Genomic DNA, 16,267 nt, shown 5'->3' with positions numbered 1-16,267 from the left:
GAGAGCCCCGCTGCCCCCGGGACGGGACCGGGAAGGGGGGGGTCCCGGCTTCCCTCCCCGCTGCCGCCCGGCCACCGCCGCGTCCCCGGGGCAGCGCCGCACGGCCGGGCACTGCGCGCCTTCCCCGGGGCCACCCGACAAAGCCGGCTGCCCTCGCCGCCTCTCCCCGCGGGCAGCCACCGGGGGGGGGGGAAGACGCCGCTCGCCCCCACCTTCCGCCGCTGCCCCTTCCTCCCCGCACGGCCGGGACGGGCCCGCACTCACCGGATCGGAAGAACGCCGCGATGTCCGCCGAGTCCTTGGCCGCCTCCTCGGCCCCTTCCCCCGCGCCGCTGCCGGCCGTGGTGGCGGCAGCGGCGGCAGCGGAGGTGGCGGTAGCGGCGCTGCTCATGGCTGCTGCGGGCGGCGGCTCCTCCGGGCGAGACCCACCGCCGAGCCCACCGCCCGCCCCGCGGGTCCCGGCTTCACCTCCGGGCGGGAGCGGCTGTTAGGGCGGCGGGCGAGCGATGCGGGGCGGCGGCGGGCGAGCGCAGGGACATGAAGGTATGCGCGGAATGGCAGCTCCGGGAGCGCCCACCCCCCGCAGCCACCTAGGAGGCGGCGTGTGCATGCGGGGAGCCGGGGCGGGCGGGCGGGCGGCAGCCGGAGCGCAGACAATTGCGGGAGGAGGAGGAGGAGGAGGAGGGCGACGACGACGACGACGACGGCATGGGGAGGGCCGGCAGTCCGCGCAGCCAGCAGCCGGTGGGCGGAGAGAGCAGCAGCGTTCCCAGCCTTTTCTTTTTTTTTCTTTCCCTTTTTCTCTCTCTTTTTTTTTTTTCTCTCTCTCTTTCTCCCGAGGGAGCGAGCCGGCGGAGCAGCAGCTGCGCTACCCGCTGCGGTGCCGGCGGCCGCAGCGCCCGCCGTCCTCCATCTTGGCTGGGAGGCGGAGGAGGAGGGTGGGAAGGGGGAGCCGGGAGAGGAAGCGAGTCCCCGCCCGAAGAACACAAGGGCGGCGGGGGGGGGGGGGGAGGGGGGGAGCTCGGGAGTCTCCGGCTGCGTCCGGCACCGGTCGGGATGGGGCGGGGCAGGAGGTCGGCGCTCCCGCCGAGCCCGCTCCCCATTGGCTGGGGCGCGGCTGCCGGGGCAGCGCGGGGGGCCCTGCGGCCGGTGCCCGGCGGCTGAGGCGGCCGCGGCCGGTTGCGGGGTTTGGGGTTGGTTTTTTTCCCGAACCCGCTTCCGACCGACTTTCGCCCTCGCTGCTGCCAGCTCGGCGGTGTGCGGGGGGCGAGCTGGGGGTCCTAAAAAATCCTGTCAGACCGCCCGTGGGTCCCGGGGGCCGCGCCCGCCGCGGCGGGAGGCGGCGGGTGGCTTGGGCCTGCCGCTCGCCAGGGAGGGTCGGCCGCAGGCGGCACCGGCTCTGTCGCCGCTCGGAGGGGCCGTGAGAGCCCTCGGTGAGAAAAATAAGCAAGCAGCTCGTGGTGGAAAGTGCAGGGGGTGGAGGCGCTCCTCACGTCCCACCGCCGGAGTAAGACCGTGCGCAGGTGAGGTGGAGGGGGGAGAGAGTGGCGAGGCAGGCGGTTCGGCAGCCGCACAGATCGGCAGAGCCGAGCAAGACGCCTCGGAGCGCTGGTGGTAAGCGGTCAGAGGCGTTGCTTGTTAGCACGCCTGAAACGCAGGCGTACGGCTTCAGGAACTGAACTCCCGAACCTTTGGTGGGTGTGAAAAGCGAAGGTGACTTCGAGAGAAAAGTGGTTCTGAGATCTGATCGCAGTCGGATGATGTGGAAGTCAGCCACAAGGTGCCCAAGGTTTGTATTTATCTCAGGTTGTGTAGCTTGATGAAAAAGCTTTTGCACACCTACCCCTGCCCTAATTTCTCTCACAGAGAAGAGACTAGTTTGATTGAAAAGATTTTTTTTTATTTTTAATGTTTCTCTTTCAGGCAGCGGGCACAGGAAAGAGTTCCAAACTAGCACCCCACTGGCAAAAGTGATTGCCACGTGAATTCCTTTCTAGCTGGCCTAGCACCATCCACCAAGCCAAAAATGCAACTCACATAGGTGCTGCTGGTCTCTAGCAAGCAGTGAGTTGACCTGGGAATAGAAATAAGATGCTGTACCTCAGCACAGGAAAAAAAAAACGTAAGAATATGAGAAAATGGGATAAGTGAATGGAAAGGTTTCATATAACGAGTATAGAAAAGTATATCTCCTGGAATCTTCATAATTTGAGCTTTCAGTGGCTGGAGAGCAAGAAGTGCTCAAGATTATTTGTTTTCTGAATTTGAATTAAGGCTTTGATACGCTATGCAACACTGGAAAAACGCTTTGGTAGACTGTTCATCAGCTATTGAAAATAAGATACTGACTGACTGTTTCCACTTGGTTGCTCATCCAGTATACTGTACAATTTGTCAGTGGGTGCTAAAAAGCCAAGGTTCATTTGAACAATTTTGAAGGTTGTGTGAGTGAAGTTTGTCTCTTCCTATGTCCCTTCCATCTGCTGAATTGCAGGAGATGCTGGTTTTGTTTTTCTCCAGTACATGGATGCCCTGAACCACTGTAAGAGCCTCCCATCACTGTGAAAGTGATTGAGATTGACTAGTTGCAGTTTGAGCTCTTCACCAGCAGCAAGGGTGGCCCTCACAGAGAAACCTTCAACAGCTAAATACGCTCATATCCTTTGGAGCGTTCAAAAGGATTGTAGCAATACAGTTGTGTTCACACTAATGTTCAGGATGCAATACTTACTGAAAGGTTAAGTTAAAAGAAAGAGGCAAAGATAGGAAAATGACATTATGACAAAGTTAACACACTGTAGTAAAACAAGGATCTCATTCACAGGTATCCACCTTAGATATCAAATACCAGATCAAAGAATCACAGAATGGTAGGGGTTGGAAGGGACCTCTGTGAGTCATCTAGTCCAACCCTCCTGCCGAAGCAGGGTCACCTACAGCAGGCTGCGCAGGACCTTGTCCAGGTGGGTCTTGAATATCTCCAGAGAAGGAGACTCTACAACCTCCCTGGGCAGCCTGTTCCAGTGCATCGTCACCCTCAGAGGGAAGAAGTTCTTCCTCATGTTCAGACAGAACTTCCTGCGCTTCAGTTTGTGCCCATTGCCCCTTGTCCTGTCGCTGGGCATCACTGAAAAGACTTTGGCCCCATCCTCCTGACACCCACCCCTGAGATATTTATAAGCATTTATAAGGTCCCCTCTCAGCCTTCTCTTCTTCAGGCTGAACAAGCCCAGCTCCCTCAGCCTCTCCTCGTAGGAGAGATGCTCCAGTCCCCTCACCATCCTTGTAGCCCTCCGCTGGACTCTCTCCAGTAGCTCTTCATCTTTCTTGAACTGAGGAGCCCAGAACTGGACAGAGTACTCTAGATGGGGCCTCACCAGGGCAGTGTAGAGGGGAAGGAGATTTAATATTTTGCCATTAGGAAATCAAGTTTCTTAGTCTCATTCTTCTTGATCATTTGAGGCTTGAAACTCAAAAAAAACCAAACCCTCAACACACAAGGTAGGAATTGTCTATGTGGAGAACATTGCACATCCTTGAAAAGTTGCATGAGTTTGCCGACTTTGGAAGCCTGTCGTTAGGCAATAGCCGTATTCTCCATCCTCAACTCCTGCTTTGCTTGTCTTGGTTTTTGTCACTCTGCAAGTGTTTTTGCACCAATTGCAATGGTAAATGCAGGAAAGGAAAAAATTTTATTCTTCATGTAAAAGATATTTTAGTGGTGCTGTGACCTGCTAAATATCAAAGGCCGAGATTGAAATTAGAGTTTATTTCAGTAGCTCATCGGGAGTTTTAAAAACTAAAGATGTTGAAATCAGGCTTAATTTCTGTACCTACTATATATGTAAAAGCATTTAATTTTATGTAAGCAAATCATTCAAAAACATTTGCCCCCCCAGTAAAATAAATGCCTGCCCTAAGAGAAGTGTTGTTTCATTTGAATGTTATTTGGTTTTCCTTGTATTGTGTCTTAGTCCAGTTGAATGTTCTCTCTAAAATCAGTGTATCAATGCACAAAGATCTTTATTCCTGTCAAGAGAGGTCTCTTCTGAGGGAAGTAGCTTGCCCAGTGCCTCTCTTTCAGTATCCACACTGAGAAGTGTCGCATGTCACCTCGTCTTTCACCCCTGAAGGAATATGCAAACAATACTGCTTGAGTTCTTTTCCTGCAGCATTTGCTATTGGCTAAGTGAGGAAAACAAAAACCGAGTTTGCCCCATTTCTATAAGACATTAAGGAAGGCAGGGCAACAGCTTGATTTAAAATTGCTGATATTTACAAGCTTTCAGGAGAAGTAAACTGGAGACTCTAAATTAGTTTGAACAAGCTACCAGACAGGAGATAATACTGACCTGCGTGGTCAATCTGAGTTGTCTCCTTGCTCAGAACCAAAAAAACCTTCAATTATTAAAAAAAAAACACCACAGAAAGCACCCAACAACCACGTTTTTACAATGGAGTTCCCTTCTTATAGTTGGTCATGAGCTTCAGTGTTCATTTCCGAAACCAAAACATGGAACATGAAGATAGTGTGAGGACAAGACTTCCACATGGAAAACACTCAAAAAGAAAATGCATATGGACTTCTCTTCAGCCTAGCCAGCCTGTAAGAACTGCTTCTTACAAAGGCTGTTTTTCTGCAGCAGGCTTTCGGGGTTTTCGGAATTAATCTGTAAAACAAGGCAGATGCACTTGTGGCAAGGAGTAGAGAAGGCCATACCAGTTTGCTACTGTGCTTTTAAGATGACAAGGCTTCTTTTAAGTTTGTAGCAGTTAAGGAAAGCAATCGAAGTTATTAATGTGTACCACCTTCCAGTTGCTATCTGGTTTCTGATCTAAATGGTGCTTGTGTTATAGCAACATTTGTCAATTTCAAATTATTCGCCAAGCTCAGGACGCATCTCTTTTATCTGTAGGCTAGCACTGAGGCATTTTGCAACTGTTATCATTATTGTCTCTCCCCTGTTCTGCAGAAGCATCCATGTCTTTTCGAAAAGTTGTCTTGAACAGTACTAAGCCTATGTGCTACACTTCCTTGCATTATAAAAACAAGTTCTCTTTTCGTTGTACGAGTTCTGGCAGCTTTTGGAACTTCTGGCTTTGCCTCTTCATTGTTTTTTCGAATTTTCTGAAAAATTGAATTTTTTAGTATCTGATAGCAGACGAACTACCTATCACCTATGTAAAATATTCCCAGTCTACTTGAAAATATTATCTCCATACTTCCACTAGTAAGACCTTCCACATTCTTGCATTTCCTTCTAAACTTAGAGCAGCACTGCCAGCACACACCAGGACATAGCATTTCACGGACACTCTTAGCACCTGCAAGGAGAGGTTTAGTATGCTTAAGCCAAAAACTGTAAAGGGCCAGTGTTTGATGGTCACTGCAACTAAAGTGTTCCTGCTTATGTGGCCATAACTGTCAAATCTTCAGCAACAAATCAAGCAGGTTTTTAATAACCTACAGACTAACTTGTGTGTTTATGCATATCGTTTACCAAAAATGTTAACCATCCTGATTTTATTTATAACCAAACCACTTTTTTTTTTAATTCTCACCATTCTGATGATGTGATATCTCTATAAAAATCCATCTTCCAGTTCTGCTGCGTGGCATGTACTGACTTGTCAATGTCAAGGACACTTCTGTTATGTGTAGAAATTACACCAGCCGTCTGATGTTTTATAGACTATTGGTGGTCTATATGCCATCTGTTGACTAACCTCCGTCTAATGAAGTGTTGGTTTTTCTTTTTACACTTAGGCACTCATAATTCTACATTATTGTACAATTATTGGCAGCTGAACCACTCCGCTGCATCTCAGACAAGTCGTCCCATTGCTTTTACTATCCAGGTTTTCAGAAATGCTTGTTGTCTCTGTGATGAACTATGCATACACATAAATGGACACACACATGCACACTCTAATTTCAGATTTTCTATTACCACCATTAACACTGAAGCCATACTGATCTTGTGAAGAGTATTTTCCTATTTGTCCAAGATTTTGTAGGCAGAAATGTGTGTGGTGCTTCAGAGACTTTCTGAATTGAATTTACTGTGCCTGGTTGAAAACAATGTGCACATTCATTATAAGATCACAGCCTGGATGGATCATATCCAGAAATCCTAAGTGTAGGACAATGCATGCTGAAGCATCTATTGGTGATTTACTCAGCTTTTTTAACCAGTTATTCTCAAGGTGGCATGACCTCTCATTCTGCTTGTAAAAAAACTTCCCTTTTAGACGTTCTGCAGTGTGCTCCTTTTTTCACAACAGATCAAATTACATATTCTTGGTCGTGTAACATTGTCATCCCTGAATTTTTGAAAACTAGGTTTTGATTAGGGTATGGTTCGAGGTGACTAAAGAAGAGGGATGTGATTCCCGCCCCCCCCCCCCCCCCCCCCCGTAAGGAGACTGGCAGCACTAGATGAGTTCATCTTAATTGATGATGGGTTAAATATGTCTCCTCAGTCTTTCTTTAGCTTTAAGAGCGTTTTATGACAAAAGCTCAAGAGACAAATTCAAGATTTTCCTTTTCTTGTTGAATTCCACCTGCTACTGTCTTACATGTTAATCCTTACAAGGCAAACCATCCGGTTTCAAGTCTTTGTAAGTTTAATTTAAGAAATTGGGTTCCAGTGATCTAGATCAACTGAAGCAATGAAGAGTTAGTATGGCTGGCTTCAAAGCAAGGGCTGTAACACAGTTGTTGCTTACACTTCAGAAAGCATGAAGAGCTTAACGCTGTACATATTTCCTTCTTAGGCTTCCAGAATCTTCTTTTTCTAGTTTTGGCTTTTTAAACTAAGCAACTGAGTGGTGCAGCCTACTTGGTGGCTTGTGTCAGATCATTTCCATTATTCTGAATGTACCATACTACCAAAAACCTCTGTATACAAACCATGTTAAGCCCTAAAGGAAAGCTTCTACGCCAAGCCTGATATTCTCCATAGATCTGCCCATTTCTTGTTCCTGTTTAGGGGATGTTATAGAATAAAAGGCAGCCAACAGCAAGGTGAGCCCCTATCAAGCTTATGTTACCAACGCTATCGACAGTCTCTGTGTGTGGATGATTACTGCTGGACAGTATTCCAACATCATGACATTTTATGCGTTGAAGGCGTCAGTGATACCTCATTTGATGACGATATATAGACAACTTCTGTGAGAGCAACGTCTGCTCTTCATGCCTAAAAAGCGCTAGCATGTCCGCAGAAAAAATGCACTGTGCATACAGAGAAAAATGTGCTGTGTGTATCTTTAAACACAGACCACTGCGGTGTATCATCATGATGGAAACTCAGAAAAATAGGTCACCAATTAAGCTAAGCTATTACGCTAATGATTGCCAATAGATCAGCAAACAGCCTTACATTATGTCACTTATTCATACCAAGCATTTTGACACACCCCGTACTACATTAAAGAGAAAACTGTTCACTTAGTATCGAAGCAGTGTTAAGTTCAGTTGACAATTATCCTTCTGCTTTAACAGTAATTGTCTGTTAACTGTACTGGCTTGCCTACAATCAGTTGTCAAAATACCATGCAAGAATTGGCATAGAGCAGCACACAAGAGCCATGAGTAAAACAGAATTGCAATTTATGAGCCTAGACAAAGTGAAAAGTCAATCAAAAGCGAAGCTTAAAACAAATGGCATCCTGCTTCAAGAGTTATCTTCCAGAAGAGGGCATTTAAATCAGTTCTGCTGCTTCTGTACCGGTATTCATGTAACTTCATCAGCATACTAGTTGCCCAGATTGGAAAGCATCTTGGATCCCTACGTCTGTATCACTTCTGTCAATCAGTATCTTGTAACAGGGTTTGAAGAAATTTGAGTAATTGCTTATGCAACAAACAAACAAAAAATGCCTAAATCCTTTTCTATACAGAAAACAGAATTGCAGCTTGAGTCATTTAAAAACTGACAGTTTTTAAAAATATTTACAATACTTTTGCATCTGGTGCTAGGGAATTAGTTTTGATAGCAACCTATGTAACTCCTGTCCGTTGTTTTGATATGACTTAAGTCTTGGTAGGTTGGTTGTTCCCCAAGAATACATTCAGTCCCTGCCGACTTTACTGCTTTGAAAGGAGTATATGTTTTTCAGCCACGTGGTATTTACAATTGGACCCTGAGGTTTTCCAGGTTCATGTGAGAGCTCAATAAAGAGACACTTCCAGGACATACAGGCTTTTCAGTCAGGGTACCAGTAAAGGCTGTTCTGCTGCAGTGGATCTGGACCGCATGAGTGCCCAAACAGATCCCCCATATTTGCTTCATTTGGGAAGAACAGATTTGTTCAGAAAAGGCTTTCCAGATTCCCAAGGAGACTTCTTGAGACCCATGGCATGGTTCCCCATCACCACCTGCTGCTGCAAGAGGTGGTCTCTGGTACCAAAGCCACATTTTGCAATCTAATTTGTTTATTTCTAGGTATATACTTTTATAATGATTTCTCCTTTCTCTAGGTTTTGTCAAGGCTTTGTCTCCAGATTGGTCTTTTCAGCACATCCTTCACTTTCTGCAGATATTTCACTATTGCCTGTGGTCTCTCTGTCTGATAGGTGATTTGTTCGGATCAGTAAGTGAATGGTTTTGCTCAGGGAGTTCAACTTCTACATGAGGATTTATCATTCTTTAGTACCAGTTGGCCCATATTGTCATCCTAGTTGATTATGCTATTAGCATAATCTAGCTATTACCTAGACAGTAGCAACAGATGTCAATCCTGAAGTTGCTTAGTCCTAATGAATTTTGTGAGGATTCACAGCCATGAATTCCCAGCCTTGCCTTCTTCCAGGAGCTGCTGCAGTGGGGAAGAACTGACCAACGTGGAACAAAGTTTCCTAGTGTTCCCTTTGCACATAATCAGAAAGTCAAATTCCTTGCCACGCCTGGGAAGACACTTGGCTTTCAGCAGCACAGAAGCAGCAGCTGCAGCGATGCTCTATGGACAGAGGACAGTAAATAAACTGGTTTTATTTTTTTTCTATCATCTCCAATTTTTCAGTTAGAAGACTCTTTTATTTTCCTTCACCCTACTTGGTATATCCCCTTTTCTCCATTGTACCACAGTAAGCTAATTGAGCAAAATGCAACTGTTGCCAACATTTTGCTCCTCATGTTTTTGTTTGCTGCTCTGTTCGATCTAGCAGCTAATTTCATGTGTAGTCGCAGCTTCCTATTTTTAATGAATGGGCTACTTGGAGCGGAACCCTTGCCCATAACAGTGGTAAGTTTTTGATGTTGACCCTGAAAGGTATCCAGCACATTCTGCCGTTGGAATGTTAACTCCGGTTAGAGCCAGTTGCTTCCTAAGATGTTCAGCAGTTGGGAGACCATTCAGGACCCGCGGAGTCACTTGGTGTTCCACATTCCCTCCAGGGTCTCAGCTGCTCTTTCCAAAGACAGGACACAGAAAAAACACAGAAGGACTTCAGCTTCCAAGTCTTTCTAGTCCTTAGCCCCTTTGCCAATACTTGTACACAAGACTGAAGACATCATCTGTGCATGCTTTCATTCTGGAATAAAGGGCTGTTGAGTTTGTACATGAAACAAGTTTACAGATCATGTGCTCAGCATGGCTTACGCTGTATCCCTGTCTCTCAGTTCTCACAGAGGAGGAGCAGATAATATGGGACAGGAGCTGTATTCAGTTAGCAGGACTCCAAGGAAATGTCTACTAACTTCTGGGACACAAGCTATTTTTGAATTTTGCTATAATGATTCTGCCCCTTGGTGCCAATTAATAACCCAAAATAATGCTTTCGCAGGTAGAAAGCTACGTCATTCCAGTTGCCATTGTTATTAGTGCATAGCCTTGAAGTTTGACCAGTTGTCTCATTCATGTCGATAAGAGGTTATGCCATAGTGAGATAAGAGGGATGCCATAGATACCCATTTCAGTTCATTTACTAACAAAAGTTGGATGTTTTTAGTTAAGCACTAAAATTTAAATTATCAATAACTTCTTAGTGAAAGATTTCATATTAGGTCTCAGGAAAGAATTACTTGATTTTTTGCTATTCAAATACTTTCACCTAACATCAGTATTTCCTGCATGACACCTACTGACTGTATTGGCCCAGATTTCCCCTAGACTTAGACAATTGTCAAATAGGTTTGGAATTTTGTACAAGTTTTAAGAAGCTTTTGATTTGTCATGTCTGCAAGGGCTTTATAAAGGTGCCTTCCATAGGAACAACAGCAGCTCATGTGACAACTTATCTTTGCAGCATGCAGTGAAGATTAGGACGAAATTGTGTCCTTTAGCCAAATATGGAATTTTAGCATCTCCATCACACCGTGGAAATTGCATGACAGAAAGCCATTTCACTATAAAAGCAACTTTTCCTCTCTTGGGTATTTCAGCTAACATGTTGCTTCAAGCTCTGTCTGCTGATTTAGAACATTCTTCACAGACTTTGCTTGCCATGTTGAGCCATGAATCAATACCACTGCGATCACAACCTGTCCCTACATTTTGTCAGAAAAATAACATTCTTTTTGAGCTTGCTGCAATACATACTGTATTTTGTCACTTGGCTTACATTCCATTTGTGTTTGTCGTGTAGAATTTCTTTGAAATTACATTCTACAAAAATTAAATTCTACAAAGTAGAATTACTTTGAACTATTGTCTGTTTCTGCTATTGATTCCAGTTACTAACTTCTAAGCTTCTGTCATAGTTAAAGACCAGGTCTAACAACAATGCAATGTAAAAATTATTGTTGTTACAGGAGAAAAACAAATGCAGTCAGCCATCTTGGGGGTGGTATTAAAGTTGTAGTTCACTTAGAAGTCATAATTTCTGATTTAACTGATTTCCCTTTTTCACAGAATCACAGAATGATCAGGGTTGGAAGGGACCTCTGTGGGTCATCTAGTCCAACCCCTCTGCTAAAGCAGAGTCACCTACAGTAGGCTGCACAGGACCTTGTCCAGGCGGGTTTTGAATATCTCCAGCAAAGGACATTCCACAACCTCTCTGGGCCACCTGTTCCAGTGCTCTGTCACACTCAAAGGAAAGAAGTTCTTCCTCTTGTTCATATGGATCTTCTTATGCTTCAGTTTGTGCCCATTGCCCTACTTTTTAGTAGGATAAATATCAAAAGATATTGCACAGGTCTGACAAATCTATCGTACCGTCAAAATATTTTATTTCTTACAAATGAAGATGAATGTTAGGTTGTAAAGAGCTAGGATTTCGAGACATTTAGGAGAAGATTTACTGTGATCCTTTTTTCACCAGCGAAGTGTCACTCCGTGACTGACTAGAGCCCAGACCAATTTTTATGATAAAATAGCAGTACAGAGTAATTAAGTTACCTTATTGTTTTCTTTTTTTGTAATTCACTGGCTTAACTTTTGCCATATTTTCTTTGTCATAGGCATGTGTCTTTATCCTTTTGAGGTGAAAAAATTTCAATTTCCAGTCATTTCACTCCATCTACTACCAGGATTATAATTGCTCACAGGCTCTCAAATTCTAACCCTCATTGTGGGTTTCATTCTTCACTGTTACGTCTTGTGCTGTATTTGATAAATGTAACAACTATTTAACACAAACATTCTGTTTCATATCTGTTATATATAACATTTATAGATGGAAATACTTATACTGACTTTTCAAAATATCTGCTGGGCTTTTTTAGGGACTTTCCCTAAATGTGGTATCAAGCCCAACAGAAGGATTCAAAATAATTTCCTATATCTGTTAATAAAGATCTGATAACAAGGAGTTCTTCAAAAATATATTCCTTCATTTTTACTAAAGTAAGAGTAATCAAGCCTTTGCTCTTTTTACACCATTTTTTCTATACTAGCTTTAAGCCATCAGTTCTCTCCAACTGTGATTGCTTTGGCAGGATAAAAATCTAGTTTCCTCCTTTTTCATACGTGGTGAAATTAATTAACTCCTTCATAATTCATTTATGAGGCACATTCTTTCCTTGTAATGTCTTTAAAAACATTATTGTTTCTCATTGATTCATCAGCAGTATTTTTATTTCTAAATGGTGTTCAGAAAATAGATATATCCTAAATATTAATATTTGCCTGTATCTAAGAGTATTAATATTTCCACCTATTGTAAGCTTTTTAGATTGTTTTAAACTAGGTAATAAACTATTCTGTGAAAAAAAATTAATATTGCAAACATCCCAAAGAAATGAAGTTTTGCTTGTATTAATATTGAGGTTTTGTGAACAAGGCTGGTCAGAACACCATGCATAGACTAAACAGAACTGCTCCCAAAAGTGTTACCACTGCGGGAACGTGGTGGCAGCTGAAGCTGAGGACCAGCCGTGAAGAAGCAGAACTGCTTCAGAAGGCTGTCAGCAGGCTTTTTGTTAACACACTTACTGAATGCATTGAGTAAGTGCATGGGAAAGGAGGTGGGGAGAAAGGGTAGTTTGCTGTGCTGGGATAAACATGCAACTGACTGATATTTCTGGCTTCTGTAAAACGAACAGCTATAAATGATAGAATTGTCTGTTTTTTCAGTGACTGGTGACTTTCATACGAAGTGGTGAGCAGTAAGATTACAATGAAAGGTTTCTTCTCTATTCGCTAAACAAGCCATGTGCCATAAAGAGTGATAATGCTGATATGAAATGTAGTCCCCTGCCTTTTTTCAGAGAGCAATACTGCTATCGGAAATCCTAAACCACAAGTATCGCTATCCTTTAACATATATATGCATTGTGACTATTGCACCTGTAGGTGATAAAAGCTAATTGGAAAACTAAGTAGGAAAAGGTGGTATCTTTGATCAGATGAGCTGGTACAACTGGAAAAGCCAGACAAGCTTTTAGACACACATGTTCTTCAAAGCAGCTGAAGTAGCCTTGTATGTCTTAACATTTTTTTGCTAGCAACACTAGTTGGCTTAAAAAGACTTCTCACTAGAACTTCAGTTTCTCTTACATGCTTAGAAAATCATGGCTACAAAATTCTTATTTTAAAATGTTAGAAGGTACATAAATTGTTTCTTTTGATTGGTTTTGAACATACAGCTTTTTATTAAAATAGGTTATTTCTTTTCCGTTTTGCATTAGAGAAAACAGTAGAGGTATGAGCCCCTCTTGCTCTCTCCATGCCATTTACCAAATTAAACTTTGACCATATTTGCAGTTATCATTCTCTGTATACTAAATGGTCTTAATTTTTCACATGCATTACTATGTGTATGATATGCTTCTAAACAATTGTGTTCATGTTTTCTGGACTCTGTTGTTCCTTTATCTTTTGTATCAGAAGGTGTACTAAAAGCTGAACATACCTTATAGTTCATCTCAAGCTGAGAGTTTCCTGTGTATTTATACAATAGTATTATAAGTTCTAGTATTAGTATTACATAAATTGATGACATAATCTTACTTTGGTCTAACTTGTGAGTTGTGGTCAACCCATCTAAAAAGTTCATGTAACATAAATACTTCTATTGCACCTTTGTAATATCCTTATCTTATACTTGCACAAAAATGGGGATTTATTACATTAAGCTTGGTGGAGAAATAAGTTTTACATTTTCATAAGTTTTTTGTTGTTGTTGTTGTTCTGATATGATAATACAAACAAAGCAATAAAATAAAAAATAGAACTAATTTGGTTAGAAGTATGGACATAAGTCTTCCATAAACACACAAAGTTTGGGAAAATGCTGAGCAAATAAACATAAGCAGTGAAACAGATCTAGTTCTTCCTGCCTTGGAGGAGTGTTCTAAATTGGATGACCTCTTGAGGCACCTTCCAGACCTGTAATTTTACAGAATGCAATGCATCATTAAAATGCTTAGACCTCCCTGCACACGCATTAATCTAAGTAATTTATTAGTCTCTCCCTTGCAAATCACTAATAAATTGCGTAGATAATGGTCGTCTTAGTATAGCACCTTTCCTCATTTAAATCAAGTATGAGCACAACAGAAGCTGAACAGTGACTCGTCTTGTTCTTTCTCTTCTCTTTCTCAGTTTGCCTTTTTCTAATCTCCCTTTATTCTGTGCTGTGCTTTTTTTCTCCTTCAAAGGAATTTATCTAAGAATTTTTTTCACATGGAAAATAATTCTGCATGCACTAACGTGTCAATTTATACAATTATTTTTATATCAGCACAATTCCTTTTGCAAAACCAGAATATTTTCTTCACTTTATACTACATTGCTTTGGAAGGAGTTTTACCTACAGTGAAAAGGCTTCTTTTAATCTAGAACAATCATAGCCATGCAAAGATTGATGCCATTTTAATGGCTGCAGTATCACTATAAAATCTACAGTAGTATAACTGTTCCTATAGAAACAGTCAAATATTCCAGCACAGACAGAACCTTTCTCTGTTATATGATCAATTGGATCAGCTAGCTTTAGAAAGCTAGTCATACCTGAGAACCAGTATGTGACTGTATGTGTTTTCATTAATTTTAAATAGATATTTCATTACACCATAGTGGGTGCATTCCTCTGTTTTCAAAAAAAAAAAAAAGACTCTAGATTCCTTGAGAATCAAGGAGACCCTTACAAGAGGCTAAAATGAAGCTTTGAAACATCAAGCTTTGGCTATAGGTAAATCCAGCTAGCATACATTTAGGTGCTTTCAACATCCATAGCTAATTTTAACACTCTTCCAGATCTGTTTCACAGTGAGCTGTTCTTTTTCTGTCTTAACCGTTGAGTAATTGAGGAGGAGCTGTTTTCCATCAAGTGTGCACGTGCTACCAGACCCTCTACCTAAATCCTATGAAGGAAGAAACCTTCTAAGCTGGGTGCACACTGCTCGGCCAGAAGTCCATCTGTGTGGGTTGTGTATCTCTGTCCTCCAGCCCATGGCTCTTCAAGCTTTATAAAGTGAAGGATCATGTGTTTTTATGTTTTGTTAGTTGTTTGTTTTTTTTTTTAAATCCATGGACAAGCTTATGAAGATATTATTCTGGTCTTCACTTGCAACCAATTTGAATTAGTTTAAACTTCATATGTCACTTCAGTAGTTTACTTTTTGTCCTGTTTTCCTGTCTGCTTCCCTGGGAATCCATGCATAGTCTGTTCTGATTTTTTAATTATTTTTCATGGTTTTTTGGGCTATCTTCTGATGCCTTGTGATCTTCTTGCTACAATCTGAGAGCCGCTAATCTGCAAGGACTCTTGTCATCAGTAGACAAGAGAGGCTGAGGAAAGCTCTGTGAGTTGTCCACTCTCAAGGCACTGAGGAGACAATGGGTTGGGAACCATCATGGTGGCTTCACAGACACCTTTGTCTTTCTCTAGTGAGCTGCCATATTTGAGAGCAGGATGAAAAAAGATGTCTAAAGACATCCAAAAATCTGTTCTGAAGTATCCATATATGTGTAAAGATTTCCTCCCTTTGCTGCCTGTTCTTTAGGGCACAAGAGCACCATACTAAAGAAGTGATCTTGCTCACTGATTACTATTAATATTTGAACAGGTTTTTCATTGCTGAGTTAGCAGCTGTCAGAATCTGCTCCTTGGTGAGTTTTTAATTAATGATATCTGAATCATAATAGAGCTAGATGACATCTGATAAGGTATAGATCAAATGGACACGTGAAAGTTCCAAGCAGAGGCAGTTTCTGGAATGAAATATCGCAAAGATGGATCTTGAACTTCTAGCTACTTTTTAATTAACACCATTGAGACCTTGCCCTGTAACACGTAAATCAGTGCTTTCTCTCATGGCCAGAAGAGAGGCACAAGAATACAGAATAAAGGCTTCCTTACCTTAGTCTCACGTGGGTGCAATACCACTAAGCAATTGATGGCAACAGGGTGGCTCAGCCATTCTCCCTGTGAAATGGAAACACTCTGGCAAACGAGTCCATGCTCCTCTTGTAGCAAAGAAGTGCTTTCTCATAACAGCTAGCTAGCCAACTGACATTATATGGTAAGGACCTTTCCAGAACAAGTATCTGTCTTCTTTTTACAGTCCCTGTGTGTCCTGGGTACGGCTAGGGTAGTGTTGATTCTCACAAGAAGCCGGGAGGGGACACAGCCAGGGTGGCTGACCCAAACTGGCCAAACCAACGGGGTATTCGATACCACGTGCCACCATGCTCGGTGCGAAGTCAGGGACCTGGCTGGGGGGAGGTGAATCGCTCTGGGGAGCGCACTGGGCATCAGGCAGTGAGAGAGTTGCCCTGTGTTTTCGCTTGTTTTGTATATCCTTTTTATCAGTACTGTTGCTGTTACTGTTCTCTTCCTTTGCTGTTCTATTAAACTGCCCTTGTCCCAACCCAC

General features: G+C 42.9%; 1 protein-coding gene and 1 long non-coding RNA gene across 3 annotated transcripts in view; one reads left to right on the top strand and one right to left on the bottom strand.

Moving 5' to 3' along the window:
• Positions 1–906, bottom strand: part of TRIO (trio Rho guanine nucleotide exchange factor) — a 254,705-nt gene extending 253,799 nt beyond the window's left edge. For both annotated transcript variants that reach the window (XM_075417109.1, XM_075417110.1), the window contains exon 1: positions 265–906. In XM_075417109.1, coding sequence (XP_075273224.1) covers positions 265–391 — 127 coding nt within the window. In that variant the 5' untranslated portion in view covers positions 392–906. The remainder of the gene's footprint in view (positions 1–264) is intronic.
• A 260-nt stretch (positions 907–1,166) lies between these two features.
• On the top strand, positions 1,167–3,892 carry LOC142360898 (uncharacterized). The gene is made up of 3 exons (XR_012763531.1): positions 1,167–1,789; positions 1,924–2,122; positions 2,825–3,892. It is a non-coding gene; the product is annotated as an uncharacterized LOC142360898 (long non-coding RNA).
• Positions 3,893–16,267: the final 12,375 nt, after the last annotated feature.

Source organism: Opisthocomus hoazin, chromosome 3 (assembly GCF_030867145.1).
Source record: "Opisthocomus hoazin isolate bOpiHoa1 chromosome 3, bOpiHoa1.hap1, whole genome shotgun sequence".
Taxonomy (NCBI): Eukaryota; Metazoa; Chordata; class Aves; order Opisthocomiformes; family Opisthocomidae; genus Opisthocomus; species Opisthocomus hoazin.
The sequence above is the reverse complement of the archived record's forward strand: the minus strand, read 5'-3'. Positions and strand labels throughout refer to the sequence as shown.